This window comes from Oncorhynchus tshawytscha, linkage group LG09, assembly GCF_018296145.1.
Source record: "Oncorhynchus tshawytscha isolate Ot180627B linkage group LG09, Otsh_v2.0, whole genome shotgun sequence".
NCBI classification, from domain to species: domain Eukaryota; kingdom Metazoa; phylum Chordata; class Actinopteri; order Salmoniformes; family Salmonidae; genus Oncorhynchus; species Oncorhynchus tshawytscha.
The window spans coordinates 16855082-16882515 of record NC_056437.1 but is presented as its reverse complement, the minus strand read 5'-3'; the positions used below and the strand labels follow the sequence as shown (position 1 = coordinate 16882515).

At 44.4% G+C, this 27434-nt stretch overlaps 1 protein-coding gene across 1 annotated transcript; it reads right to left on the bottom strand.

Annotated features, from left to right (window-relative positions):
• Positions 1–6114: 6114 nt before the first annotated feature.
• Positions 6115–26948, bottom strand: LOC112257455. The gene is made up of 11 exons (XM_024431017.2): positions 26806–26948; positions 25045–25143; positions 24681–24802; positions 24315–24460; positions 24107–24181; positions 23943–23984; positions 18299–18406; positions 9838–9966; positions 7907–8112; positions 7333–7547; positions 6115–7081 (listed from the first exon to the last, which is right to left on the bottom strand). Exons 1-11 carry the CDS (start codon positions 26946–26948, stop codon positions 6858–6860), a joined length of 1509 nt encoding a protein of 502 aa, XP_024286785.2. The 3' UTR covers positions 6115–6857.
• Between the last annotated feature and the right edge of the window lie 486 nt (positions 26949–27434).

The following is a 27434-nucleotide window of genomic DNA, read 5'->3' as shown; positions in this document are numbered from 1 at the left end:
GCCTCCAAACCTGACTCAAGTTACACCAGCTCTGTCAGGAGGAATGAGCCACAATTCACCCAACTTATTGTGGGAAGCTTGTGGAAGGCTACCCAAATGTTTGACCCAAGTTCAACAATTTAAAGGCAGTGCTACCAAATACTAATTGAGTGTATGTAAACTTCTGACCCACTGGCACTTTGATGAGAGAAATAAAAGCTGAAATAAATCATTCTCTCTACTATTATTCTGACATTTCACATTCTTAAAATCAAGTGGTGATCCTAACTGACCTAAGACAGGGAATTGTTACTAGGATTAAATGTCAGGAATTGTGAAAAACTGAGTTAAAATGTATTTGGCTAAGGTGTATGTAAAGTTCCGACTTCAACTGTACGTACATTCAGTTACCTACACATCAGATTAATCATATGCATCATCTCAGCCAGATCCAATCATCACAAAGGAAACTCCACCATACTCTGTGTGTCCCCCCCAATAAGACAGTGTATAAACAACTAAACCAGAAATATACAGTTTAGGCTATTGATATAGACCCAGTATAAAGCCTGCAGAAGACAGGTACAGAATACAACCAAAACAAATACAGTCCTTCCTCAACTGACAGGAAAATACAAGCATATAACACAAGCTCAATTGTCAAAGATACTCTGATATAAACACAGTACCATTGTAATAGCTAGAAGCACTACAGCAACGCGAACGCTCACTATACATAACAGTAGAGTGAAATTAATATTTCCAATGAATCAAATGGATAGATTCAAAGTTTGGTAGATGCTCTCATATCTCATATAGCTTTTTGTCATATTCTGTCTTGCATTTAATTAAATCTGAATTACTCCCACTATAAAGTACATCATGACAGAGTGACAGACACGTCTTCCTGAGAGTAGTGGTGCGGTTTTGTGTTATTCAAACAGTGGGATCCAAACTGATTCAAACAGGGGGATCCAAACTGATTCAAACAGGGGGAACCAAACTGATTCAAACAGGGGGAACCAAACTGATTCAAACAGGGAAACCAAACTGATTCAAACAGGGAAACCAAACTGATTCAAACAGGGAAACCAAACTGATTCAAACAGGGAAACCGTATTAACATTCTATTATATCAGTATGCATCATGAAGAGTTGGATAAAAACGAATAGTTACTGAGAATATTCCAAGCACAATCTAACCCCATTATGGCTGCGTTTACGCAGGCAGACAAATTCAGATATTTTTTCCACTAATTGGTATTTTGACCAATAACATTAGATCTTTTCACATCAGATCTATTGCAGATTTGATCTGATTACAAAAAAATACCAATTAGTGCAAAGAATTTAAGAATGTGAAGTTGTCAACCTGAAGTAAATATGGAGAATGAACTTTCAGCATACAGAGTAGATAAGCTAACTTATTTTCCATAATGAGTGAAAGTACAACATCTATAAGTATAAGGGCACCTGTTAAAAATATTAATTTTTTAAATTATTGTTGGAGATGAATTCATCACCATCGAAGCAAGTTACTCAACTACGCCTGCACATTGTAATTTTGGTACTGACACTGAGCCTGTATATACAGTGGCAAGAAAAAGTAGGTGAACCCTTTGGAATTACCTGGATTTCTGCATAACATTTTATCTGATCTTCATCAAGTCACAACAACAAACACAGTCTGCTTAAACTAATAACACACAAACAATTATACGTTTTCATGTCTTTATTGAACACACCGTGTAAACATTCACAGTGAAGTGTGGAAAGTGTATATGAACCATTGTATTTAATAGCTGGTTGACCCTCCTTTGGCAGCGATAAACTCAACCAAGCGTTTTCTGTAGTTGCGGATCAGACCCGCACAACGGTCAGGAGGAATTTTGGACCATTCATCTTTACAAAACTGTTTCAGTTCAGCAATAATCTTAGGATGTCTAGTGTGAACTGTTCTCATTGTCATGCCACAGCATTTTAAATGGGGTTGAGGTCAGGACTCTGACTGGGCCACTCCAGAAGGCGTATTTTCTTCTGTTGAAGCCATTCTGTTCTTGATTTACTTCTGTGTTTTGGGTCATTGTCCTGTTGCATCACCCAACTTCTGTTGAGCTTCAATTGGCAGACATATAGCCTTACATTCTCCTGCAAAATGTCTTGATAAACTTGGGAATTCCTTTTTCCGCCGATGATAGCAAGCTGTCCAGGCCCTGAGGCAGCAAAGCAGCCCCAAACCATGATGCTCCCTCCAACATACTTTACAATTAGGATGAGGTTTTGATGTTGCCATGCTGTGCCTTTTTTTCTCCACACAGTGTTGTGTGTTCCTTCCAAACAACTCAATTTAAGTTTAATCTGTCCACAGAATATTTTGCCAGAAGCGCTGTGGAACATCCAGGTGCTCTTTTGCGAACTTCAGACATGCAGCAATGTTTTTTTTTGGACAGCAGTGGCTTCTTCCGTGGTGCCCTTCCATGAACACCATTCTTGTTTAGTGTTTTACGTATCGTAGACTCATCAACAGAGATGTTAGCATGTTCCAGAGATTTCTGTAAGTCTTTAGCTGACACTCTAGGATTCTTCTTTACCTCATTGAGCATTCTGCACTGTGCTCTTGCAGTCATCTTTGCAGGATGGCCAGTTCTAGGCAGAGTAGCAACAGTGCTGAACTTTCTCCATTTATAGACAATGTCTCTTACCGTGGACTGATGAACATCAAGGCTTTTAGAGATACTATTGTAACCCTTTCCAGCTTTATGCAAGTCAACAAATCTTAATCTTAGGTCTTCTGAGATCTCTTTTGTTCGAGGCATGGTTTACATCAGGCAATGCTTCTTGTGAATAGCAAACTCAAATTTTGTAAGTGTTTTTTATAGGACAAGGCAGCTCTAACCAACATCTCCAATCTCGTCTCATTTATTGGACTCCAGGTTAGCTGATTCTTGACTCCAATTTTTGGAAAAGTCATTAGCCTAGGGGTTCACATACTTTTTCCAACCTACACTGTGAATGTTTAAAGGATGTATTCAATATAGACAAGAAAAATACAATAATTTGTGTGTTATCAGTTTATTAAGCACACTGTGATGGTCTATTGTTGTGACTAAGATGAAGATCATATCAAATCTTATGACTGATTTTTGCAGAAATCCAGGTAATTCCGAAGTGTTCACATTTTTTCTTGCCACTGTAGCTTGCGTTCTCATGTTTACTTTATATTATTACTTTATATTTTTACTTTATATCATTTTGTCACAGCTTCCGCCGAAGTCGGTCCCTCTCCTTGTTCGTTCGGCGGTCGACGTCACCGGTCTTCTAGCCATCGCCGCTCCACCTTTAATTTTCCATTTGTTTTGTCTTGTTTTCCCACGCACCTGGTTCACATTGCCTCATCAGACTAAGTCAGTCAGTCAGTCCTCAGTCAGTCATCAGTCAGTCAGTCCTCAGTCAGTCAGTCCTCAGTCATCAGTCAGTCAGTCAGTCATCAGTCAGTCAGTCCTCAGTCAGTCAGTCAGTCATTAGTCAGTCAGTCAGTCAGTCAGTCAGTCATCAGTCAGTCAGTCAGTCAGTCCTCAGTCAGTCCTCAGTCAGTCAGTCAGTCCTCAGTCAGTCAGTCCTCAGTCAATCAGTCAGTCAGTCCTCAGTCAGTCAGTCAGTCATCAGTCAGTCAGTCCTCAGTCAGTCAGTCATTAGTCAGTCAGTCTCAGTCAGTCAGTCAGTCCTCAGTCAGTCAGTCATCAGTCAGTCAGTCAGTCAGTCCTCAGTCAGTCAGTCAGTCCTCAGTCAGTCAGTCAGTCCTCAGTCAGCCAGTCAGTCCTCAGTCAGTCAGTCAGTCCTCAGTCAGTCAGTCAGTCCTCAGTCAGTCAGTCCTCAGTCAGTCCGTCCTCAGTCAGCCAGTCAGTCCTCAGTCAGTCAGTCAGTCCTCAGTCATCAGTCAGTCCTCAGTCAGTCAGTCAGTCCTCAGTCAGTTATCAGTCAGTCAGTCCTCAGTCAGTCAGTCATTAGTCAGTCAGTCAGTCAGTCCTCAGTCAGTCATCAGTCAGTCAGTCCTCAGTCAGTCAGTCAGTCAGTCAGTCCTCAGTCAGCCAGTCAGTCCTCAGTCAGTCAGTCAGTCCTCAGTCATCAGTCAGTCCTCAGTCTGTCAGTCAGTCAGTCCTCAGTCAGTCAGTCAGTCATCAGTCAGTCAGTCCTCAGGCAGTCAGTCAGTCAGTCATTAGTCAGTCAGTCAGTCATTAGTCAGTCAGTCAGTCATCAGTCAGTCCTCAGTCATCAGTCAGTCCTCAGTCAGTCCTCAGTCAATCAGTCAGTCAGTCCTCAGTCAGTCAGTCAGTCATCAGTCAGTCAGTCCTCAGTCAGTCAGTCAGTCATTAGTCAGTCAGTCATCAGTCAGTCAGTCAGTCCTCAGTCAGTCAGTCATCAGTCAGTCAGTCCTCAGTCAGTCAGTCAGTCAGTCAGTCAGTCTCAGTCAGTCAGTCAGTCCTCAGTCAGCCAGTCAGTCCTCAGTCAGTCCTCAGTCATCAGTCAGTCAGTCAGTCAGTCAGTCCTCAGTCCTCAGTCAGTCCTCAGTCAGTCAGTCAGTCCTCAGTCAGTCAGTCAGTCAGTTAGTCAGTTAGTCAGTCCTCAGTCAGTCAGTCATTAGTCAGTCAGTCAGTTAGTCAGTCCTCAGTCAGTCAGTCATTCAGTCAGTCAGTCAGTCAGTCCTCAGTCAATCAGTCATTCAGTCAGTCCTCAATCACAGTCAATCATTCACTTAGTCAGTCAGTCCGCAGTCAGTCAGTCCTCAGTCAATCAGTGAGTCCTCAGTCATCAGTCAGTCCTCAATCAGTCAGTCAATCATTCAGTCAGTCAGTCAGTCCTCAGTCAGTCAGTCAGTCAGTCAGTGCTCAGTCAGTCAGTCAGTCAGTCCTCAGTCAGTCAGTCCTCAGTCAGTCAGTCCTCAGTCAGTCAGTCAGTCATCAGTCAGTCAGTCCTCAGTCAGTCAGTCATCAGTCAGTCAGTCCTCAGTCAGTCAGTCAGTCAGTCAGTCAGTCCTCAGTCAGTCAGTCAGTCCTCAGTCATCAGTCAGTCATCAGTCAGTCCTCAGTCAGTCAGTCAGTCCTCAGTCAGTCAGTCAGTCCTCAGTCAATCAGTCAGTCCTCAGTCAGTCAGTCAGTCCTCAGTCAGTCAGTCCTCAGTCAGTCAGTCAGTCCTCAGTGAATCAGTCATTCAGTCAGTCCTCAATCACAGTCAATCATTCAGTCAGTCAGTCAGTCCGCAGTCAGTCAGTCTTCAGTCAATCAGTGAGTCCTCAGTCATCAGTCAGTCCTCAATCAGTCAGTCAATCATTCAGTCAGTCATCAGTCAGTCAGTCCTCAGTCAGTCAGTCAGTCCTCAGTCAGTCAGTGAGTCCTCAGTCAGTCCTCAATCAGTCAGTCAGTCAGTCATCAGTCAGTCAGTCCTCAGTCATCAGTCAATCAGTCATTCAGTCAGTCCTCAATCACAGTCAATCATTCAGTCAGTCAGTCAGTCTGCAGTCAGTCAGTCCTCAGTCAATCAGTGAGTCCTCAGTCATCAGTCAGTCCTCAATCAGTCAGTCAATCATTCAGTCAGTCATCAGTCAGTCCTCAGTCAGTCCTCAGTCAGTCCTCAGTCAGTCCTCAGTCAGTCAGTCAGTCAGTCCTCAATCAGTCAGTCAGTCCTCAGTCAGTCAGTCAGTCAGTCCTCAGTCAATCAGTCATTCAGTCAGTCCTCAATCACAGTCAATCATTCAGTCAGTCAGTCTGCAGTCAGTCAGTCCTCAGTCAATCAGTGAGTCCTCAGTCATCAGTCAGTCCTCAATCAGTCAGTCAATCATTCAATCAGTCATCAGTCAGTCCTCAGTCAGTCCTCAGTCAGTCATCAGTCAGTCAGTCAGTCAGTCCTCAATCAGTCAGTCAGTCCTCAGTCAGTCAGTCAGTCAGTCCTCAGTCATCAGTCAATCAGTCATTCAGTCAGTCCTCAATCACAGTCAATCATTCAGTCAGTCAGTCAGTCTGCAGTCAGTCAGTCCTCAGTCAATCAGTGAGTCCTCAGTCATCAGTCAGTCAGTCAGTCAATCATTCAGTCAGTCAGTCAGTCCTTAGTCAGCCAGTCAGTCCTCATTCATCAGTCAGTCAGTGAGTCCTCAGTCAGTCAGTCAGTCAGTCCTCAGTCAATCAGTGAGTCCTCAGTCATCAGTCAGTCAGTCAGTGAGTCAGTCACTCAGTCAGAGTGCTGACACTAGCAATAAACTTATTTAGACGTTCATGTATTCTGTATGTCTGGGTGTCTGATAGGCTGTACCCAGAACACATTTTTCACACCACCTATGTTGATCTCTAGATGTGATGAAGGATTGGAGGGGGTGGGGTGACTTGGTACAGGTGACAGGAGTAAACTCCCACACACCATTACCTCTGCATGTGACATTTACTGTCCACGTTTCATTCTGTGACCTTTTTCCAAGCCACGACAACCAAAATGTTGACAATAAACAGCACGTGTCTCCTGAATGCAGGAGTGGTCATGTCTCACCACCAGTCACCCTGCTGTAGAAACCCTTCTCCACAGGGTATTGCACTGTAGAACCTAGCTCTTGCAACAGGTAAGTATCAATGCTAGGATTTGATATTCTGATTTCAAAAGGTGCCTGGTTGTCTTTGGTTTCCACATCAATCCTTGGATTAACTAACCAGTGAGTCAAAAACTACACCTTTGTGTCAGAACATAATATGCAATTGTGGGGACCAAAAAGAACAAAGTAGAATATATAGCAGGCAAATCATGATTAGAAATCATAATGCATGGCGGCATAAGAAAATATTGACGTCTTCATCATGGACTTCTGAACCACAACTTGGTTCAGTGAGAACCACCACTCATGTTTCTGCCTCTTGTCTAGTGTTGACTGCCCCATAGCTCCCACCCCCTGTCCTTAGTTTCCTGGCCTGTATTATTTCCACGGATGCCTTCTTGCGGTTGCTGGCCAGGCCCATCCAGCACATGAGATTGATGAAGCATGTGGTGGGGTTGAAACGCAGCCCGAACTCACTGACAGAGTAGTCAAAGGGGAATGTGTGGTGAAAGTTATGGAAACCTTCACCTAGGGGGGTGTGGATGGGGGATGGGTAGGGAGTGGAAGTACAAATGTTAGATGCATTCTTTTGCATACAATTCCAATCATTTCAATCCATTAATTTGAATCTTACAATATCCGACAATACAAAGTAGAATCAGTAAAGGAGGGACCATAGATATAACAACATTATGAGACACTACAGTAGAATAAATTGTTTATGAGTTAATAACATTTACATTTATTTAACAGTTATAACAGGTCATAGCCAGACTCACCGATGGCTCCGAAGGTGACCCAGCGGTTCTCCCGGGGGCTGATGTTCTGGTCGTACGGTCGGTTCCCGTACATGTGAGCGGCGCTGTTCACCAGCCAGGTGTAACGCAAGATGGACGCCAGGAAGTAGGAGTTCCACAGTGTCTCGCCCCAGAAGTACCAGGGAACCACGGTGGGAACCAGGAAGCACATTATCAGGACCGTGGTCTTATAGTACCTGGGATAGAATAGTGTCAAAAGAAAGGTAGAGCAGAAGAGAGGAGAGGGAAGAGAAGAAAGGAGAGTCGATGGAAGACAGGAGAGGAGAAGAGCAGAGATGAGCGGAGAGGAGAATATCTTATAGGGCTTTTCCAGAGTAACTTATGACTTACAGAAGTGATCATCAAGCAGATTCAGCCGTGGGACGATTTTTTCTTGAGCGGATAATCAGGGGACCGGAACATAATTACAAATCATTTGTAGACTGCAAATTGGCCGGAAGAAGCCCAAAAGTGCAAAGCTAGGGTGGTGTTGTGTTCTGATCAATCAAACAGGGCTAGAGCTAGGGGTCTATGTGAAATGGGGCAGTGGACCCACTTTCTCTGAAACTGGACGACGGGATCAGCCAAGAGGTCAGTAACGTCCAGCTTCTTTCCCTTCTCGATGACATCACGGTGTTTACGCACCAACTGCCAGCCAATGTGAGCAAAGAAGAAGCCTCGTGTTGCATTGTGGGGGTCTGCATCTGTCTCTGAGAACTTGTGGTGCACACGGTGGTCTCTCGCCCACTCATAGATGTCATTCTGGGGAGGAGAGAGGAGGAAAAAGATGTGTGGAAATGTGCAAAGTGAACTTTTTGAATCCTGCATTCAGGCAAATTTTCCATAAAGAGGACAGTCTCTCACAGTGCACCTTGGTAGTCATGACAACACTACTATTCTTTCTGTCCAGCAGACCCCCCACAGCAGCCATCGTCTCCCTGCGTTAGATGGCCCTATTGCTTTGTCATAATTAGAAACCAGTGATGTAATATAGTTCAGGTCCTGGGACGAGACTGAGAGCACAGTGGTCAGCAACTTAATTAGAATCATTAACCTGAAACTCAAATCAAATGGAGTCATGGGTTCCAGAGGGGAGTTTTGTCTATAGTTGTTGTTTTACAGGATTAGCCATAGTAGTATGGTGCCCCTGGAGCAAATGATGGTTAAGTACCTTGCTCAAGGGCACATCGACAGATTTTTCACCTTGTCGGTTACTGGCCCAACACTCTAACCACTAGGCTACCTGCCGCCTCTCAGAGACATTTTGGAAGAAATAGCTTTTGATTTGTAGAAGTACAAGTAAATAATTAATATCCACCTGTTTCTTTTATGTCTTTTATGTGTCTGAAAGGGCAGAAAGACCAGCGATACTACATTGAAGCTGTATCTTCATCCCTGTGCTTTATGAAGGTTCTCTATAGTGATTCTGTCACGACTCCCACCGAAGTTGGCTCCCCTGCCTGTTCGGGCGGTGCTCGGCGGTCGTCGTCACCGGCCTACTAGCCGCCACCGATCCCTTTTCCCTTTTCTTTTTGTTTTGTTTTATTAGTTGCACCTGTGTCCTATTATGTTTTCCAGATGGGCATCCCTTATTTAAGGCTAGCAAACCCGCCCTTGTTTTGTGCGGGATTATTCTAGTGTTACGTGTTGTGTTGTTGGGTGTGTTCGTGCTCCGGATCTGGTACCCTGTGTTTTAGGTTGGTCCGTATTTTTGCGCCCTGTGTTTGGGCATTGTATTTTGGTGCCACATTAAAGTGCACTTCTCCCTTGGAACTCTCTGCGCCTGATTCCTACCTCACACATCTAGTCTATCGTGACAGATTCCCACCTGGACTAATTAACAAATATCTTCAGAGGTTGTCAACAACTGAGGGAGAGAGGGATGGAGGACACTTGAACAGCTGAGGGAGAGAGGGATGGAGGACACTTCAACAGCTGAGGGAGAGAGGGATGGAGGACACTTCAACAGCTGAGGGAGAGAGGGATGGAGGACACTTCAACAGCTGAGGGAGAGAGGGATGGAGGACACTTCAACAGCTGAGGGAAAGAGGGATGGAGGACACTTCAACAGCTGAGGGAAAGAGGGATGGAGGACACTTCAACAGCTGAGGGAGAGAGGGATGGAGGACACTTCAACAGCTGAGGGAGAGAGGGATGGAGGACACTTCAACAGCTGAGGGAGAGAGGGATGGAGGACACTTCAACAGCTGAGGGAGAGAGGGATGGAGGACACTTCAACAGCTGAGGGAGAGAGGGATGGAGGACACTTGAGAAAAGAGGAAGAGTAGAATAAAGGAGGAGGAGAGGTACTTCGACAGTATTTGATTTGGAAAACAATTGTTGATTAAGCCGATAAACCCTGTTGTTACATCCTGTTGTTATGGTTGGATGCTGAAGGGTTGCTACGTTGCTGCTGTAGTTTTATTATTGTATGCATTCATCACTTAATGTGAATAAGAAATAATAAGAAAATTAACTTAAACTAACTTGGAAGGACATGGAGTTGGAGGCTGCGAGGAAGACTCTGAGAGGGAGCTTGGCTCTGTAGGAGCGGTGGCTCCACAGCCGATGGACCCCTGCTGTCACTCCCAGGGCTGTCACGATGAAACACACAGGCTGTAACACACACACCAGAAAACACAACAGAGCCATTTAAAAACCGAAAGGGTGAATACCAGCTTGTTACACACCAGAGGAAACAATATATAAATATTCCAAAACATGGTTATGTATTACAACAAGGCACTAAAGTAATACTTTAAAAAAAGCACGGCTAAGGAATACACTTTTTTGCCTAAATAAAAAGCCTTATGTTTTGGGCAAGTCGAACACTACACATCACTGAGTAATTTTCGAGCATGGGGTTGGCTGCATCATGGTATGTGTATGCTTGACATCGGCAAAGACTGGGGAGTTTTTCAGGAGGAAAAGAAACAGGTGGAGCTAAACACAGGCAAAAGCCTAGAGGATAACCTGCTTCAGTCTGCTTTACACCAGACACTGGGAGAGGTATTCACCTTTCAGAAAGACAACAACCTACAACAAATCTGCACTCGATTCAGATTGACAGTGTTTAATAGTCACATGTACAGGGATGCATGTGTGATTACAGGGTACAGTGAAAATCTTAGGCTCTGAGCCCGAACATGCAGGACTAAGTTAAATAAAACAATCAAATGTTAATTAAAAAACAACAATAGAAATAGCAGTATATACAGTACATAAGACAGTGAATCCTCCTGAGTTACCTAATTACATTACTATGGCAAGACTTGAAAATGGCTGTCTAGCCATGATCCCCAACACTTTGACAGAGCTTTTTTACGTAACACAATTTTTTCTTAACTTCTTAAAGCATTGTTGGTTAAGGTCTTGTAAGTAAGCATTTCACTGTGAGGTCTACCTACACCTGTTGTTTTCGGCACATGTAACAAAAAAAATTACATTTGATTTGATATGATTTTAATAATTTTGAAAATAATAATTGAGCAAACATTGCACAATCCAGGGGAGCAAAACACTTAGAGACTTACCCAGAAAGACTCAGCTGTGATCGCTGTCAAAGATCAAGGGTGTCACGCCCTGACCATAGATAGACTTTTTTATTCTCTATTTTGGTTAGGTCGGGGTGTGACTAGGGGGGTGTACTTAATCTAGGTTGTTTATGTCTATGTTGGCCTGGTATGGTTCCCAATCAGAGGAAGCTGTTTGTCGTTGTCTCTAATTGGGGATCCTATTTAGGCAGCCATTTCCCCACTGTGTTTTGTGGGATCTTGTTTTTGTGTTGTTGCCTGTGAGCACTCTGGAACATCACGCTTCATTTGTTCTTTATTGTTTTTGTGCGTTTCATTGAATAAACATGTGGAACCCATATCGCGCTGCACTCTGGTCTGAGTATGCTTACGACGATCGTGACGAAGGGGGGTGGGGGGTAGACTTTCTATTTAAGCACTGTATCTATATATATTGAACAAAAATATACATGCAACAATTTCAAAGATTTTACAGAGTTACAGTTCATATGAGGAAATCAATCAACTGAATTTTTTTTATTAAGATCTATGGATCTACCTAATCTATGGATTTCACGACTGGGAATCCAGATATGCATCTGTTGGTCACAGATACCTTACAAAAACGGGCCTCACAATGGGCCTCAGGATCTCTTCACGGTATTTCTGTGTATTCAAATTGCCATCAATAAAATGCAATTGTGTTCATTGTTCGTAGCTTATGCCTGCCCACACCATAACCCCACCTCCACCATGGGGCATTCTGTTCACAATGTTGACATCAGCAAACCTCTTGCCCACACAACGCTATACATGTGGTCTGTGGTTGTAAGGCCAGTTGTATATGTACTGACAAATTCTCTAAAACGACATTAGAGGCAGTTTATGGTAGAGAAATTAACAATCAATTATCTGGCAACAGCTCTGGTGGACATTCCTGCAGTCAGCATGTCAATCGCACACTCCCTCAAAACTTGAGACATCTGTGGCATTGTGTTGTGTGACAAAACCGCACATTTTTGAGTGATCTTTCATTGTCCCCAGCACAAGGTGCACTTGTGTAATGATCATGCCACACCTGTCAAGTGGAAGGATTATCATGGCAAAGGAGCAGTGCTTACTAACATGGATGTAACCAAATTTGTTACCAAATTTGAGAAATACAATTTTGAAATCATAGGAATTACTGAATCTAAAGCTGATAGTTACAGTGTACCAAAACAAAAAGCTGATAGTTAGAGTGTACCAAAACAAAAAGCTGATAGTTAGAGTGTACCAAAACAAAAAGCTGATAGTTAGAGTGTACCAAAACAAAAAGTTGATCGTTACAGTGTAACAAAACAAAAAGTTGATCGTTACAGTGTAACAAAACAAAAAGCTGATTGTTACAGTGTACCAAAACAAAAAGCTGATCGTTACAGTGTACCAAAACAAAAAGTTGATCGTTACAGTGTAACAAAACAAAAAGTTGATCGTTACAGTATAACAAAACAAAACGCTGATCGTTACAGTGTAACAAAACAAAACGCTGACAGTTACAGTGTAACAAAACAAAAAGTTGATCTTTACAGTGTAACAAAACAAAAGGTTGATCGTTACAGTGTAACAAAACAAAAGGCTGATCGTTACAGTGTAACAAAACAAAACGCTGACAGTTACAGTGTAACAAAACAAAAGGTTGATCGTTACAGTGTAACAAAACAAAAGGCTGATCGTTACAGTGTAACAAAACAAAAAGTTGATCGTTACAGTGTAACAAAACAAAAAGCTGATCGTTACAGTATAACAAAACAAAAAGCTGATAGTTAGTGTAACAAAACAAAAAGCTGATAGTTACAGTGTAACAAAACAAAAAGTTGATCGTTACAGTGTAACAAAACAAAAAGTTGATCGTTACAGTGTAACAAAACAAAAAGCTGATAGTTACAGTGTAACAAAACAAAAAGCTGATAGTTACAGTATAACAAAACAAAAAGCTGATCGTTACAGTGTAACAAAACAAAAAGCTGATCGTTACAGTGTAACAGAACAAAAATCTGACAGTTACAGTGTAACAAAACAAAAAGCTGACAGTTACAGTGTAACAAAACAAAAAGCTGATCGTTACAGTGTAACAAAACAAAAAGCTGATAGTTAGTGTAACAAAACAAAAAGCTGATAGTTACAGTGTAACAAAACAAAAAGTTGATCGTTACAGTGTAACAAAACAAAAAGCTGATAGTTACAGTGTAACAAAACAAAAAGCTGATAGTTACAGTATAACAAAACAAAAAGTTGATCGTTACAGTGTAACAGAACAAAAATCTGACAGTTACAGTGTAACAAAACAAAAAGTTGATCGTTACAGTGTAACAAAACAAAAAGTTGATTGTTACAGTATAACAAAACAAAACGCTGATCGTTACAGTGTAACAAAACAAAACGCTGACAGTTACAGTGTAACAAAACAAAAAGCTGATCGTTACAGTGTAACAAAACAAAACGCTGACAGTTACAGTGTAACAAAACAAAAGGTTGATCGTTACAGTGTAACAAAACAAAAGGCTGATCGTTACAGTGTAACAAAACAAAAAGTTGATCGTTACAGTGTAACAAAACAAAAAGTTGATTGTTACAGTATAACAAAACAAAACACTGATCGTTACAGTGTAACAAAACAAAACGCTGACAGTTACAGTGTAACAAAACAAAAAGCTGATCGTTACAGTGTAACAAAACAAAAAGCTGATAGTTACAGTATAACAAAACAAAAAGTTGATTGTTACAGTGTAACAAAACAAAAATCTGACAGTTACAGTGTAACAAAACAAAAAGCTGATCGTTACAGTGTAACAAAACAAAAAGCTGATAGTTACAGTGTAACAAAACAAAAAGCTGATAGTTACAGTGTAACAAAACAAAAAGTTGATCGTTACAGTGTAACAAAACAAAAAGCTGATAGTTACAGTGTAACAAAACAAAAAGCTGATAGTTACAGTATAACAAAACAAAAAGTTGATCGTTACAGTGTAACAAAACAAAAATCTGACAGTTACAGTGTAACAAAACAAAAAGCTGATCGTTACAGTGTAACAAAACAAAAAGCTGATAGTTACAGTGTAACAAAACAAAAAGCTGATAGTTACAGTGTAACAAAACAAAAAGCTGATAGTTACAGTGTAACAAAAAATTATTACGTGATAGCTCCCGTTATTACGTGATAGTTCCCGTTAAAATCAGCTGGTTAAAAAAAATCGACAGATTTTTCACCTCGGGATTCGAATCAGTGACCTTTCGGTTACTGGACCAATGCTCTTAACTGCTAGGCTACCTGCCGCACCCCCACAAATGTGTTGTTGTTACTGTACCTGTTTTCACCTAATAAAGTCCCATTTCATTTAACAAGATCCTAATAACATCGCACACTTCGGTTACCCCAGAAGGCCAGACAGGGCCATGTTAATAAGTATCAGCCATATTTCAGAGGAGTAACATTGTGTCAGTTGAGAAATGCTTCCTCAGCTTTCCCCACCCAGGGATAGAGGTGTGAGAGATGCTTGGAACAACAGCAGCTGTTGACTGTCTGAAGGCTGTCTGCACTGTGTTCACTAAGCAGATAGATAGCACACACACTGACTCCTGCCTCCCTATGGCCTTATATTTGGACACTGTCTACGCAGCTGTCTGTCACTTAATCAATTTTAAGACCAGTTCCATATGGAGCCCTAGCTTCCTATGCTGGTCTCTAACCCTATACATGACATTTGGTTGGCCATTTAAACTGAAATATGGCTTTGTTCCAATATCCACACTAGCATAGCACTTTAGAATACAAGTCCAATACATAGTTTTTTTCTAAAGGGCAAATGTGATGTTGGAACAGATCCAGTGACACCTCTGACTGAGTACATGCATGTTGTAGATGATTGGTGGATGGCGAGAGGGGCAGAGCCATGATCAGGCTGCGTACCTGAGGATCCGGTTGGTGGAGGAGGCAGCATGTACGAGGCAGGCGACCCCATAACTAACAGTACTCACTGTGGGTCTTTAACAAAAGTAACATACATTCTAATTTCTAGCAGTTCAGGAAATGTGAAATGGAAGCATTTTTCTCTGTTAAAAATTACAATATATGGTAACAGTACAGACAAATGCTTCAACTTAGTTCAAAAGTACAGTTGTTGCCAAAGATACCGGCACTCTTGCACTTTTTTCAAGTAACTCACAATTTCCCCCCAAAATAAGTTGAAATTGACCAAAGTATTTGGTCTCCACAATTCTTTATTTCACTGTCAATATTACAGAACCTTTGATTTTGATTCAGAACTTAATATATCCATTTAAATCTAAAAAATAAACAGATGGCATTGACTAAATTAATATTTGGTAGCACAGCCTTTGGTCAAAATAACTGCAATCAAGCGCTTCCTATAGCCATCAATGAGCTTCCTGCACCTCTGTACTGGCAGTTTGGTCCATTTTGTGCAAACAGCTCCAATTCTCCCAGATTTGAAGGGTGTCTTCTCCCAACTGCGGTTTTCAGATCTCTCCACAACTTTTGAATGGGATTTAGATCTGGACTCATTGCTGGCCACTTCAGAACAGTCTAGCATTTGATCTTGAACCATTCATTGGTGCTTTTTGAAGTGTGTTTGGGGCCCTGACCTCAACCCCATCGAACACCTTTGGGATAAACTGGAACGCCGACTGCGAGCCAGGCCTAATCGCCCAACGTCAGTGCTCGTCCTCACTAATGCTCGTAGCTGAATGGAAACAAGTCCACGCAGCAATGTTCCAACATCTAGTGGAAAGCCTTCCCAGAAGAGTGGAGGCTGTTCTAGCAGCAAAGGGGGGACCAACTCCATATTAATGCCCATGATTTTGGAATAAGATGTTTGACAAGCAGGTGTCCACATACTATTGGTCATGTAGTGTATGTCTATGGTGTATGCACTGTAGGCACCTGACTTGAGCCATAAAGGAAACTGGGCATCTACCACCCCACTATCAGTTAGATTAGGCTACTTTGAAAACTATGTTGCAGGTCTGTGTGTGTGTTGAGATCACTGCAGCAGGCAGCTTAGTCCCCTGGCTGAGTCACATGAGTGAGAGAGGAGACAGAGCAGCACGCACACGCGTCATGACTTTTTAACGGTTGTAGGTAGGCTATTTAGATTGTCATTTTGGAGACACCTATTTTTTTCCCAAAAACATATTAACATGCTTGAACTGATGCCCATCAAGAAATAATGTCGGCAAATCACTGGAAAGCGTCTTTATACCACAGGTATGACAAAAAAAAAACTTTTTACTGTTCTAATTATGTTGGTAACCAGTTTAGAATAGCAATAAGGCACCCCGGGAGTTTGTTGTATACGGCCAATATACCACGGCTAACGGCTGTATCCAGGCACTCTACATTGCATTATGCATAAGAACAGCCCTTAGCCGTGGTATATTGGACATATACCATACCTCCTTGTGCCTTATTTCTTAATCATAACAGTCAAACGAGTTAAATCGACATCCATTGATGGAAAATGATTTAGCAAGTTTTATAAAGGGTGAATTATGTTCTCTCATGCAACATATTAAAATTCCTTTATGTCACAACAATAATTATTTTTATAATAAACAAATTTAGCTTCTAACATTGTTACAGGTTACGTCGATAACATGATGGGAAAAGGGTTTATTGTATAAATGCGGGACCTCTCTTGCTACAAAACAAATGTTGGGCTAGTTCAGGCATTTAGGGAGGGTTCAGAAAGGTCATTGGATAAGGAATTTTTACTAGACCTAGCAACCCTGCTGGAGTGAGCTTCTCTTCTTCTCCCGCTTCGAACATGCAGTGTGCCTCACAAAAGTTTGCTCTCCTCGTTATGAAATCATCAACTTTACTCTGTATATCTAAAAATGACCATACACAATGATTGATTCAAGCAAATATACTGAAATAAAATGGAATGTAAGCCTCGATCAGCATGTAGCCTACCTACAGCCAGATGAGAGTGGTCTCCGGTGGAAGCTTAAAGTACTATTTTCAACAACTCATTTGATAGAAAATAAGCTAACAAATAGCATTGGTTGTCACTCAACTAAAGGACTTATGCTTCATTTGGATCGGTTGCATTTGCATCTGAACACTGGACCGATGCATATCGGTGAATCCTTACATAACCCCAACTTGAGACGTTCCCTCTCCTATGTCTTAAAGGGCAATTCCACCACTTTTCAAACTCATATTCATTACCTCCAGCACAATACCAGAGTATACATGTGTGAAAAGTGCACGTTTCTACATCTTGTAGTAAAATATTACATTTCAAAAGTTATACCCAATGACAACAAAAGTTCAAATATATATTTTCAAGCACGGATTCGGGGTGACATGTCGAGCAAGACAATACCGTATTTTACTTCACATTTTTAAAGAATTAAACAAATATATTTTCAACCACAGATCATAGAAACATGCTGATATGTCACACATGTAGACACAGGTATGGTGCTGGAGATGATGAATATGAAGTTGAAAGTTGTGGAATTGACCTTTAAAAGGGATACTCTGGGATTTTGGACATCACGCCAGTCCCTCATCACCACTGCACTGATCAGCTGCGAATCAATAACCAATTATCAATATGAAAATACACCTCCCTCTGCCAGTTCCTCAACACCCCCACTGATCAGCTGAAGAATGATATGTTGTCAATAATCAATGAGTAGAACAGTAGCCAATACCATGAATCAACAACTACCTGATCACATGGCCGTGGCACTCATCATGATAGAGGTACTCTTGTGATGGGAGAGGCTATACGGACACACACAAAATTCATGACGTATGTCACAAGTTAAGTGGAGACGAACGGATTCGGTTCAATCAGCTCAGTCAGTCGTCCTGATGAGCCCTCCCAAGATAGATAGTTTAGGTTTGCGGCAAGAAACTTCAGAGACAATTTAAAACTGGTCTGCTGAAGTTGGGGGTGTTCAGAATCATTCTGTTTATACTGAACTGCAAAAGCAATAAATGTGCTTTAGCTGTCTGTCACCCTGGCCTGACATTAGCTACACTATCTAGCTACTTCCCTCTAAGTTACTGCAAGACAGAAGTCCTCGGCAAGCGCGGCAAGCGGGACCCGGGAGCGAAGGATACTGCACGGTGCTGTTGTGTTGCTGGCTTGCAGCGCAAACTCTCCCCATTGAGCAGTAGACTATCACGGTGACATCCAGATAGTTACTTCCAATATTACAAGTTATTTCTCCTGTAGGCTGCTATACTATTCAAAATATAATTGAGTATGGAACAAAATGTTCCACATTAGCTACCACCAGCCACATGGGATACAGTCTCCCTGTGAAGCAACTGCTGCCCAGTGGGAAGCACCTTGCTACAACACCGTTGCATTGGTCATTCACACCAGCATGTCACGTTATGTTCCTGTGTTAGTTACCTTGGTGATCTTGCTGGGAGTCTTGGTGAAGTACTTCCTCTGTGTTTTCTCCAGAAGCTCCGCCCCAATCTTCCTGGCAGCAATATCCTTGCTGGCGAAGCACTTTTTCTGCAAAGCAATGATGACGGCATGTGTTTCATTGCAGGTAACCATTATTGACAGAGGAAGAAGAATGATTACAAGCACCACCCTCCTTTTGAAGCTTCCAGTCTGTTATTCGAACTCAATCAGGATGACAGAGTGATCTCCAGCCTTGTCCTCGTCAACACTCACACCTGTGTTAACGAGAGAGTCACTGACATGATGTCAGCTGGTCCTTTTGTGGCAGGGCTGAAATGCAATGGAAATATTTTTGGGGGGGATTCAGTTCATTTGCATGGCAAAGAGGGACTTCGCAATTAATTGCAATTCATCTGATCACTCTTCATAACATTCGGGAGTATATGCAAATTGCCATCATACAAACGGAGGCAGCAGACTTTGTGAAAATGTATATTTGTGTCATTCTCAAAACTTTTGGCCACGACTGTACATGTAATCTCACGGAGAGCTTTACATATAACCATTAGACAGCAAAGCAAAACCAAACAAATAGGTGTGAGTCTACCCCAGAGAGAAAGTAAAGTGGAAGGAAAATAGGGGGCTAATAATTGGGTCAATTATAGTGATAGATGAGAGACGATGTGAAAGCAATGTTTCAACATAACTGTAGCAATATTATGACGTAGCAGTACCAATATAATAGGTTTACAGTTTAGCGATGTAACAGTACGATGTGCCATTGTTTTTCTCTGGGATGGACTAACAGGAAGAGGGGTTGAGAGGAGAGGGTACCTCCTCCAGAGGAATCTCTTCTACTACTGGCATCTCTTCCTGGGCCAGGGGCTCAGCTTCAGCCTCAAGGGCCAAATCCCCTGTCAGGTCCACTTCTGCTTCCACTGGTTCCAGAGATTCTGTCAGGTCCACTTCTGCTTCCAGAGACTCTGTCAGGTCCACTTCTGCTTCCAAAGACTCTGTCAGGTCCACTTCTGCTTCCAGAGACTGTCAGGTCTACTTCTGCTTCCAGAGACTCTGTCAGGTCCACTTCTGCTTCCAGAGACTCTGTCAGGTCCACTTCTGCTTCCACTGGTTCCAGAGATTCTGTCAGGTCCAATTCTGCTTACAGAGACTCTGTCAGGTCCACTTCTGCTTCCACCGGTTCCAGAGATTCTGTCAGGTCCACTTCTGCTTCCAGAGACTCTGTCAGGTCCACTTCTGCTTCCACTGGTTCCAGAGAATCTGTCAGGTCCACTTCTGCTTCCAGAGACTCTGTCAGGTCCACTTCTGCTTCCACTGGTTCCAGAGACTCTGTCAGGGCCACTTCTGCTTCCAGAGATTCTGTCAGGTCTACTTCTGCTTCCAGAGATTCTGTCAGGCCCACTTCTGCTTCCAGAGATTCTGTCAGGTCCACTTCTGCTTCCACTGGTTCCAGAGACTCTGTCAGGTCCACTTCTGCTTCCAGAGATTCTGTCAGGTCCACTTCTGCTTCCAGAGACTCTGTCAGGTCCACTTCTGCTTCCAGAGACTCTGTCAGGTCCACTTCTGCTTCCAGAGACTCTGTCAGGTCCACTTCTGCTTCCACTGGTTCCAGAGAATCTATCAGTTCCACTTCTGCTTCCAGAGACTCTGTCAGGTCCACTTCTGCTTCCAGAGATTCTGTCAGGCCCACTTCTGCTTCCAGAGATTCTGTCAGGTCCACTTCTGCTTCCACTGGTTCCAGAGACTCTGTCAGGTCCACTTTTGCTTCCAAAGACTCTGTCAGGTCCACTTCTGCTTCCAGAGACTGTCAGGTCTACTTCTGCTTCCAGAGACTCTGTCAGGTCCACTTCTGCTTCCAGAGACTCTGTCAGGTCCACTTCTGCTTCCACTGGTTCCAGAGATTCTGTCAGGTCCAATTCTGCTTACAGAGACTCTGTCAGGTCCACTTCTGCTTCCACCGGTTCCAGAGATTCTGTCAGGTCCACTTCTGCTTCCAGAGACTCTGTCAGGTCCACTTCTGCTTCCACTGGTTCCAGAGAATCTGTCAGGTCCACTTCTGCTTCCAGAGACTCTGTCAGGTCCACTTCTGCTTCCACTGGTTCCAGAGACTCTGTCAGGGCCACTTCTGCTTCCAGAGATTCTGTCAGGTCTACTTCTGCTTCCAGAGATTCTGTCAGGCCCACTTCTGCTTCCAGAGATTCTGTCAGGTCCACTTCTGCTTCCACTGGTTCCAGAGACTCTGTCAGGTCCACTTCTGCTTCCAGAGATTCTGTCAGGTCCACTTCTACTTCCAGAGACTCTGTCAGGTCCACTTCTGCTTCCAGAGACTCTGTCAGGTCCACTTCTGCTTCCACTGGTTCCAGAGAATCTGTCAGTTCCACTTCTGCTTCCAGAGACTCTGTCAGGTCCACTTCTGCTTCCAGAGACTCTGTCAGGTCCACTTCTGCTTCCACTGGTTCCAGAGAATCTGTCAGGTCCACTTCTGCTTCCAGAGACTCTGTCAGGTCCACTTCTGCTTCCACTGGTTCCAGAGACTCTGTCAGGGCCACTTCTGCTTCAAGAGATTCTGTCAGGTCTACTTCTGCTTCCAGAGATTCTGTCAGGCCCACTTCTGCTTCCAGAGATTCTGTCAGGTCCACTTCTGCTTCCACTGGTTCCAGAGACACTGTCAGGTCCACTTCTGCTTCCAGAGATTCTGTCAGGTCCACTTCTGCTTCCAGAGACTCTGTCAGGTCCACTTCTGCTTCCAGAGACTCTGTCAGGTCCACTTCTGCTTCCACTGGTTCCAGAGAATCTGTCAGTTCCACTTCTGCTTCCAGAGACTCTGTCAGGTCCACTTCTGCTTCCACTGGTTCCAGAGAATCTGTCAGGTCCACTTCTGCTTCCAGAGACTCTGTCAGGTCCACTTCTGCTTCCACTGGTTCCAGAGACTCTGTCAGGGCCACTTCTGCTTCCAGAGATTCTGTCAGGTCCACTTCTGCTTCCAGAGATTCTGTCAGGCCCACTTCTGCTTCCAGAGATTCTGTCAGGTCCACTTCTGCTTCCACTGGTTCCAGAGACTCTGTCAGGTCCACTTCTGCTTCCAGAGATTCTGTCAGGTCCACTTCTGCTTCCAGAGACTCTGTCAGGTCCACTTCTGCTTCCAGAGACTCTGTCAGGTCCACTTCTGCTTCCACTGGTTCCAGAGAATCTGTCAGGTCCACTTCTGCTTCCAGAGACTCTGTCAGGACCACTTCTGCTTCCAGAGACTCTGTCAGGTCCACTTCTGCTTCCACTGGTTCCAGAGAATCTGTCAGGTCCACTTCTGCTTCCAGAGACTCTGTCAGGTCCACTTCTGCTTCCACTGGTTCCAGAGACTCTGTCAGGGCCACTTCTGCTTCCAGAGATTCTGTCAGGTCCACTTCTGCTTCCAGAGATTCTGTCAGGCCCACTTCTGCTTCCAGAGATTCTGTCAGGTCCACTTCTGCTTCCACTGGTTCCAGAGACTCTGTCAGGTCCACTTCTGCTTCCAGAGATTCTGTCAGGTCCACTTCTGCTTCCAGAGACTCTGTCAGGTCCACTTCTGCTTCCAGAGACTCTGTCAGGTCCACTTCTGCTTCCACTGGTTCCAGAGAATCTGTCAGGTCCACTTCTGCTTCCAGAGACTCTGTCAGGTCCACTTCTGCTTCCAGAGACTCTGTCAGGTCCACTTCTGCTTCCACTGGTTCCAGAGAATCTGTCAGGTCCACTTCTGCTTCCAGAGACTCTGTCAGGTCCACTTCTGCTTCCACTGGTTCCAGAGACTCTGTCAGGGCCACTTCTGCTTCCAGAGATTCTGTCAGGTCCACTTCTGCTTCCAGAGATTCTGTCAGGCCCACTTCTGCTTCCAGAGATTCTGTCAGGTCCACTTCTGCTTCCACTGGTTCCAGAGACTCTGTCAGGTCCACTTCTGCTTCCAGAGATTCTGTCAGGTCCACTTCTGCTTCCACTGGTTCCAGAGACTCTGTCAGGTCCACTTCTGCTTCCAGAGATTCTGTCAGGTCCACTTCTACTTCCACTGATTCCAGAAACTCTGTCAGGTCCACTTCTTCTTCCACTGGTTCCAGAGATTCTGTCAGGCCCACTTCTGCTTCCAGAGACTCTGTCAGGCTTCCAGAGACTCTCAGGTCCACTTCTGCTTCCACTGATTCCAGAGACTCTGTCAGGTCCACTTCTTCTTCCACTGGTTCCAGAGATTCTGTCAGGCCCACTTCTGCTTCCAGAGACTCTGTCAGGTCCACTTCTGCTTCCAGAGATTCTGTCAGGTCTACTTCTGCTTCCAGAGACTCTGTCAGGTCCACTTCTGCTTCCAGAGACTCTGTCAGGTCCACTTCTGCTTCCACTGGTTCCAGAGACTCTGTCAGGTCCACTTCTGCTTCCACTGGTTCCAGAGATTCCAGAGACTCTGTCAGGTCCACTTCTGCTTCCACTGGTTCCAGAGACTCTGTCAGGTCCACTTCTGTTTGATTCTTCCAGAGACTCTGTCAGGTCCACTTCTGCTTCCAGAGATTCCAGGTCTACATCTGCATCCAGAGACTCTGTCCACTTCTGCTTCCAGAGACTCTGTCAGGTCCACTTCTGCTTCCACTGGTTCCAGAGACTCTGTCAGGTCCACTTCTGCTTCCACTGGTTCCAGAGACTCTGTCAGGTCCACTTCTGCTTCCACTGGTTCCAGAGATTCTGTCAGGTCCACTTCTGCTTCCAGAGACTCTGTCAGGTCCACTTCTGTTCCACTGGTTCCAGAGACTTGGTCACGTTCGGTTCTGCAATTTGCTGGAGGTTTGCAGCAGCGATGAGGTCAAACAGATCTTCTGGTTCTGGAGCGGGTTTGAGTTCCAGTTCCACTTCTGCCTGGAGATTTGTACCAGCGATGAGGTCAAATAAGTCTTCAGGTGGGAGGTCGACAGAGCGGAGTCGTCCAGGGTCGGCTAGAGGCTGCAGGGTGAGGACTGATGGCATCGGGTCAACGCCAGGTACTGGCTGCAGGTTCGTGAGGTCAGGTACAGGCTGTAGGTTTGTGAGGTCAGGTACTGGCTGTAGCTGGGGCTGCAGGTCAGCAGTGGGGGCCAGAGCTGGGGGGGGCCAGAGCTGGGGGGCTAAAGTAGGGTCTGGGACTGGCAGGAGAGCAACAGGAGCAAGAAACTGGGGTTCAGTGCTGAGATCAAGAGTAAAGACAGGTTCAGATTGGAGAACAGGCATTGGAGGTGAAAGGTCACCGCAGGTTGAGGTGGCAAGCTCTGGCTTAGGTTCGGGCTGGAGGCCGGGTTCAAGTGGAGGTTCGGGAGCAAGCTCGATAGCAGCAGGCTCAGGCACGGGAGGAAGGACCTCAGGCTCAGCTGGGGTTTCAGCACTGAGCTGGGGAGCGGGACTGGGTTCAGGCACTACCTCCGGCTCAGGATCAACCTCAGGCTCATGTTCAGAGGTAGGTTCAGCAGTAGGGGCAGACTGCACACATTCATACAGCAGGAGAGGAGAGACAGATTCAGAGTTCAGCAGAGAGAGCCATTAGATTGAGATAAATAATCACACACACACACACACACACACACACACACACACACACACACACACACACACACACACACACACACACACAAAAAGGCAGTACCTCCTCGGGATTAATAGGTTTTCCCTTTAATGCTGCTCCAATCTGTAAACAAACAACCAACATCCACAGAAGAGTTACACAAGGCTGGCAGACAGCATGAGGATCAGACAGGTCAGACTGACAACGCCTGAGGACATTCAGTAACGGTTCATTTCCAACCTCACCTTTGATGCTAGCTCCTCCTTTTTGTATCCCAAAAGCTCCAGGTATTTTCCACGAGAGTCATTCTCAAAGTTCACCTGAGAACACAATATAACATTGGTAAAGTAAAAGCATAGCAGACAATAGCACAAAAAGGAAAAGAATGTACATCACACATTCATGCAGACGATTTGACAAACATAGCAAAGTAATGAGAAAATAGTGACTCACAGCGAAGGAGGACCCCACAGGCCTGCGGATCCACTTGGGGGCTTTTTGAAGGGGGTGATGGTGTAGGGGGAGGCTTGGGGAAACTGCAGGGGGGGCAGGGTCTGGCCCATTCCAAACGGATCCATGTTGCCAAACGACATGCTGATCTGGAACAGAGACAGACCAAAGAGCAGCAAAATAACCAAGGATGTATACAGACTAGGTATTCATTCATATCAAGTGCCTCCAATAATGGGCCAAAATGGAAGAGAGTTTCCACTCTAAACACTGTTATCCTGAGTCAGTGCAAACCGTGTCTGTAACCCTAACCAACATGGTTGCCAGTTTCCACCCTGAACAGCGTTAATGTGTGAAACTAGTACCCACGGTGTCTGCCTGCGTCTGGCTGACAGCCTGGCTGCTGCCCCCCATGATGGAGTAGACGCTGATGTGTCCGTCGAAGGCTGCTGCCGACAGCACCGCTGGGTTCCTGGGACACCACTGGATGTCAAAGCACCACTGGGTACTGGTAGGCAACTCATACAGCACCTGGAGAATAGCAACAGATTTACATCAGAAGGTGACTACAGATAGGACAGGAACAGATTTCTGGTTAAATATGTGGTTAAATAAAGCTGTGCATCTCTCAGTAAAAACACTTATTAACAGTGTACTGTACTCTGTAGTTAGGGTCCATACTAAGAATGACAGAGTCATTGGAACAATGCATGTGTATGCATGTGTGTGAGACCTCTGCAGTGTTGGGGTCCAGCAGAGGATTCTGTTGTCTTTCCCACAGCTCAGTAGCAGCTCAGGGTCAGCCAGACTCCAGGCGATGGCCAGGACACCCCTGATGAACACACCAGATATGTCCTTGGCATTGTTTAAATCCGACTACATTTGATCTACTGAACACTTGTATTGCATTAGTTCTGACCAGTCTTCGTTGTGCCATTCTTTTGTTAGCCTTCACACCAAATCATTGAGTTCTGATCACTCCACTCTGAGCAGGCATCCCCATCTCACCGAGATCTCTATAGCAAGCAAGGAATAATTCATAGTAAAGCCAGATTGCTGGGTGACTGCCAAACAGAGCTCACCTTCAACACGTTTGACTATCAACAGGTTGTTTTTGGCTCCATTATTTCCTTCAATACAAAACTTTGGACAGGGAAGCACAGCCGCGAGCTGCCCAGTGACACGAGCCTACCTGACGAGCTAAATAACTTCTATGCTCGCTTCGAGGCAAGCAACACTGAAGCATGCATGAGCGCATCAGCTGTTCCGGACGACTGTGTGATCACGCTCTCCGTAGCCGATGTAAGACTTTTAAAACAGGTCAACATTGACAAGTCCGCTGGGCCAGACGGATTACCAGGACGTGTACTCCGAGCATGCGCTGACCAACTGGCAAGTATGTTCACTGACATTTTCAACCTGTCCCTGACCGAGTCTATAATACGGATATGTTTCAAGCAGACCAACATAGTCCCTGTGCCCAAGAACACCAAGGTAACCTGCCTAAATGACTAACAACCCGTAGCACTCACGTCTGTGGCCATGAAGTGCTTTGAAAGGCTGGTCATGGCTCACATCAACACCATTATCCCAGAAACCCTACACCCCCTCTAATTTGCATACCGCCCAAACAGATCCACAGATGATGCAATCTCTATTGCACTCTACACTGCCCTTTCCCACCTGGACTAAAGATACACCTATGTGAGAATGCTATTCATTGACTACAGCTCAGCCTTCAACACCATAGTGTCCTCAAAGCTCATCACTAAGCTAAGGACGCTGGGACTAAACACCCTCTGTAACTGTATCCTGGACTTCCTTACGGGCCACCCCCCCGGTGGTAAGGGTAGGTAACAACACTTCTGCCACGCTGATCCTCAACACGTGTCCCCTCAGGGTTGCGGGCTCAGTCCCCTCCTGTACTCCCTGTTCACCCATGACTGCATGGCCAAGAACGACTCCAACACCATCATTAAGTTTGCCGACAACACAACAGAGGTAGGCCTGAACACCGACAACGATGAGACAGCCTATAGGGAGGAGTTCAGAAACCTGGCAGTGTGGTGCCAGGATAACAACCTCTCCCTCAACGTGATCAAGACAAAGGAGTTGATTGTGGACTACAGGAAAAAGAGGACCGAGCACGCCTCCATTCTCATCGACAGCGGTGTAGGTTGAGCAGGTTGAGAGCTTCAAGTTTCTTGGTGTCCACATCACCACAACAAACTATCATGGTCCAAGCACACTAAGACAGTTGTGAAGAGGGCATGACAAAACCTATTCCCCTTCAGGAGACTGAAAAGATTTGGCATGGGTCCTCAGATCCTCAAAATGTTTGACAGCTGCTTCATCGAGATCATTCTGTCTATGCCGGGTTATATTCGGTGCATGTGAAAAATAACATTTGATTTGTACAGTCAGTCAGCGTTTCAACTTTTAACATATTACTTTTCAAGACTGGATACAAGATTAATTTGAAGTGATAGTTTACCATGTGTGGTTCTCCAGGACTTTGAGAGGGGCTGTGGTGAAACGCAGGTCCGAGATCTGGATCACTGGCATCCGGTCATCCTCTGAGGCCAGCACCAGCTGAGTAGCTACCTCTGGGTTCCACTCCAGCCCAGAGCAGTGCATCTGAACACACACTTATTACCCTATTCTTGTTTACCTATTCATTTAGTCATTATAATGAATGTGAGGTTCTCTCCGCCCATCTGTCACATGGTATTAATACTATGTTTGTACTAAGTAACATTCATGTCAAATGCCTAAGGCCTATACGGTTGCCAAATCAGTCTGTCTGTCAAAGGAAAATTACATAAGAATTTTCATCCAAAAAACAACTGAAGGCGCAACCTGTACCTTCCATTGTTATACGTTTTAGGGAGGTTTACCACAGAATTCAAAACAACTCAGTGGCAGTTCCATTTGCCAATCTTCTGACTGAAGGAGCAGGGAATTATTCTCCCCCACAGTTTACAGAACGCTGCAGGCCTTTTGTTATTGTATTATTATTTGCGAGAAGGCAATAGCTCTGGGCTGCAGAATGCAGATTCACTGAAATTCCACGTCCCAACTCCAGTGTCTCGTCAGCAACATTGAGAAAGTACTTCTGGACAT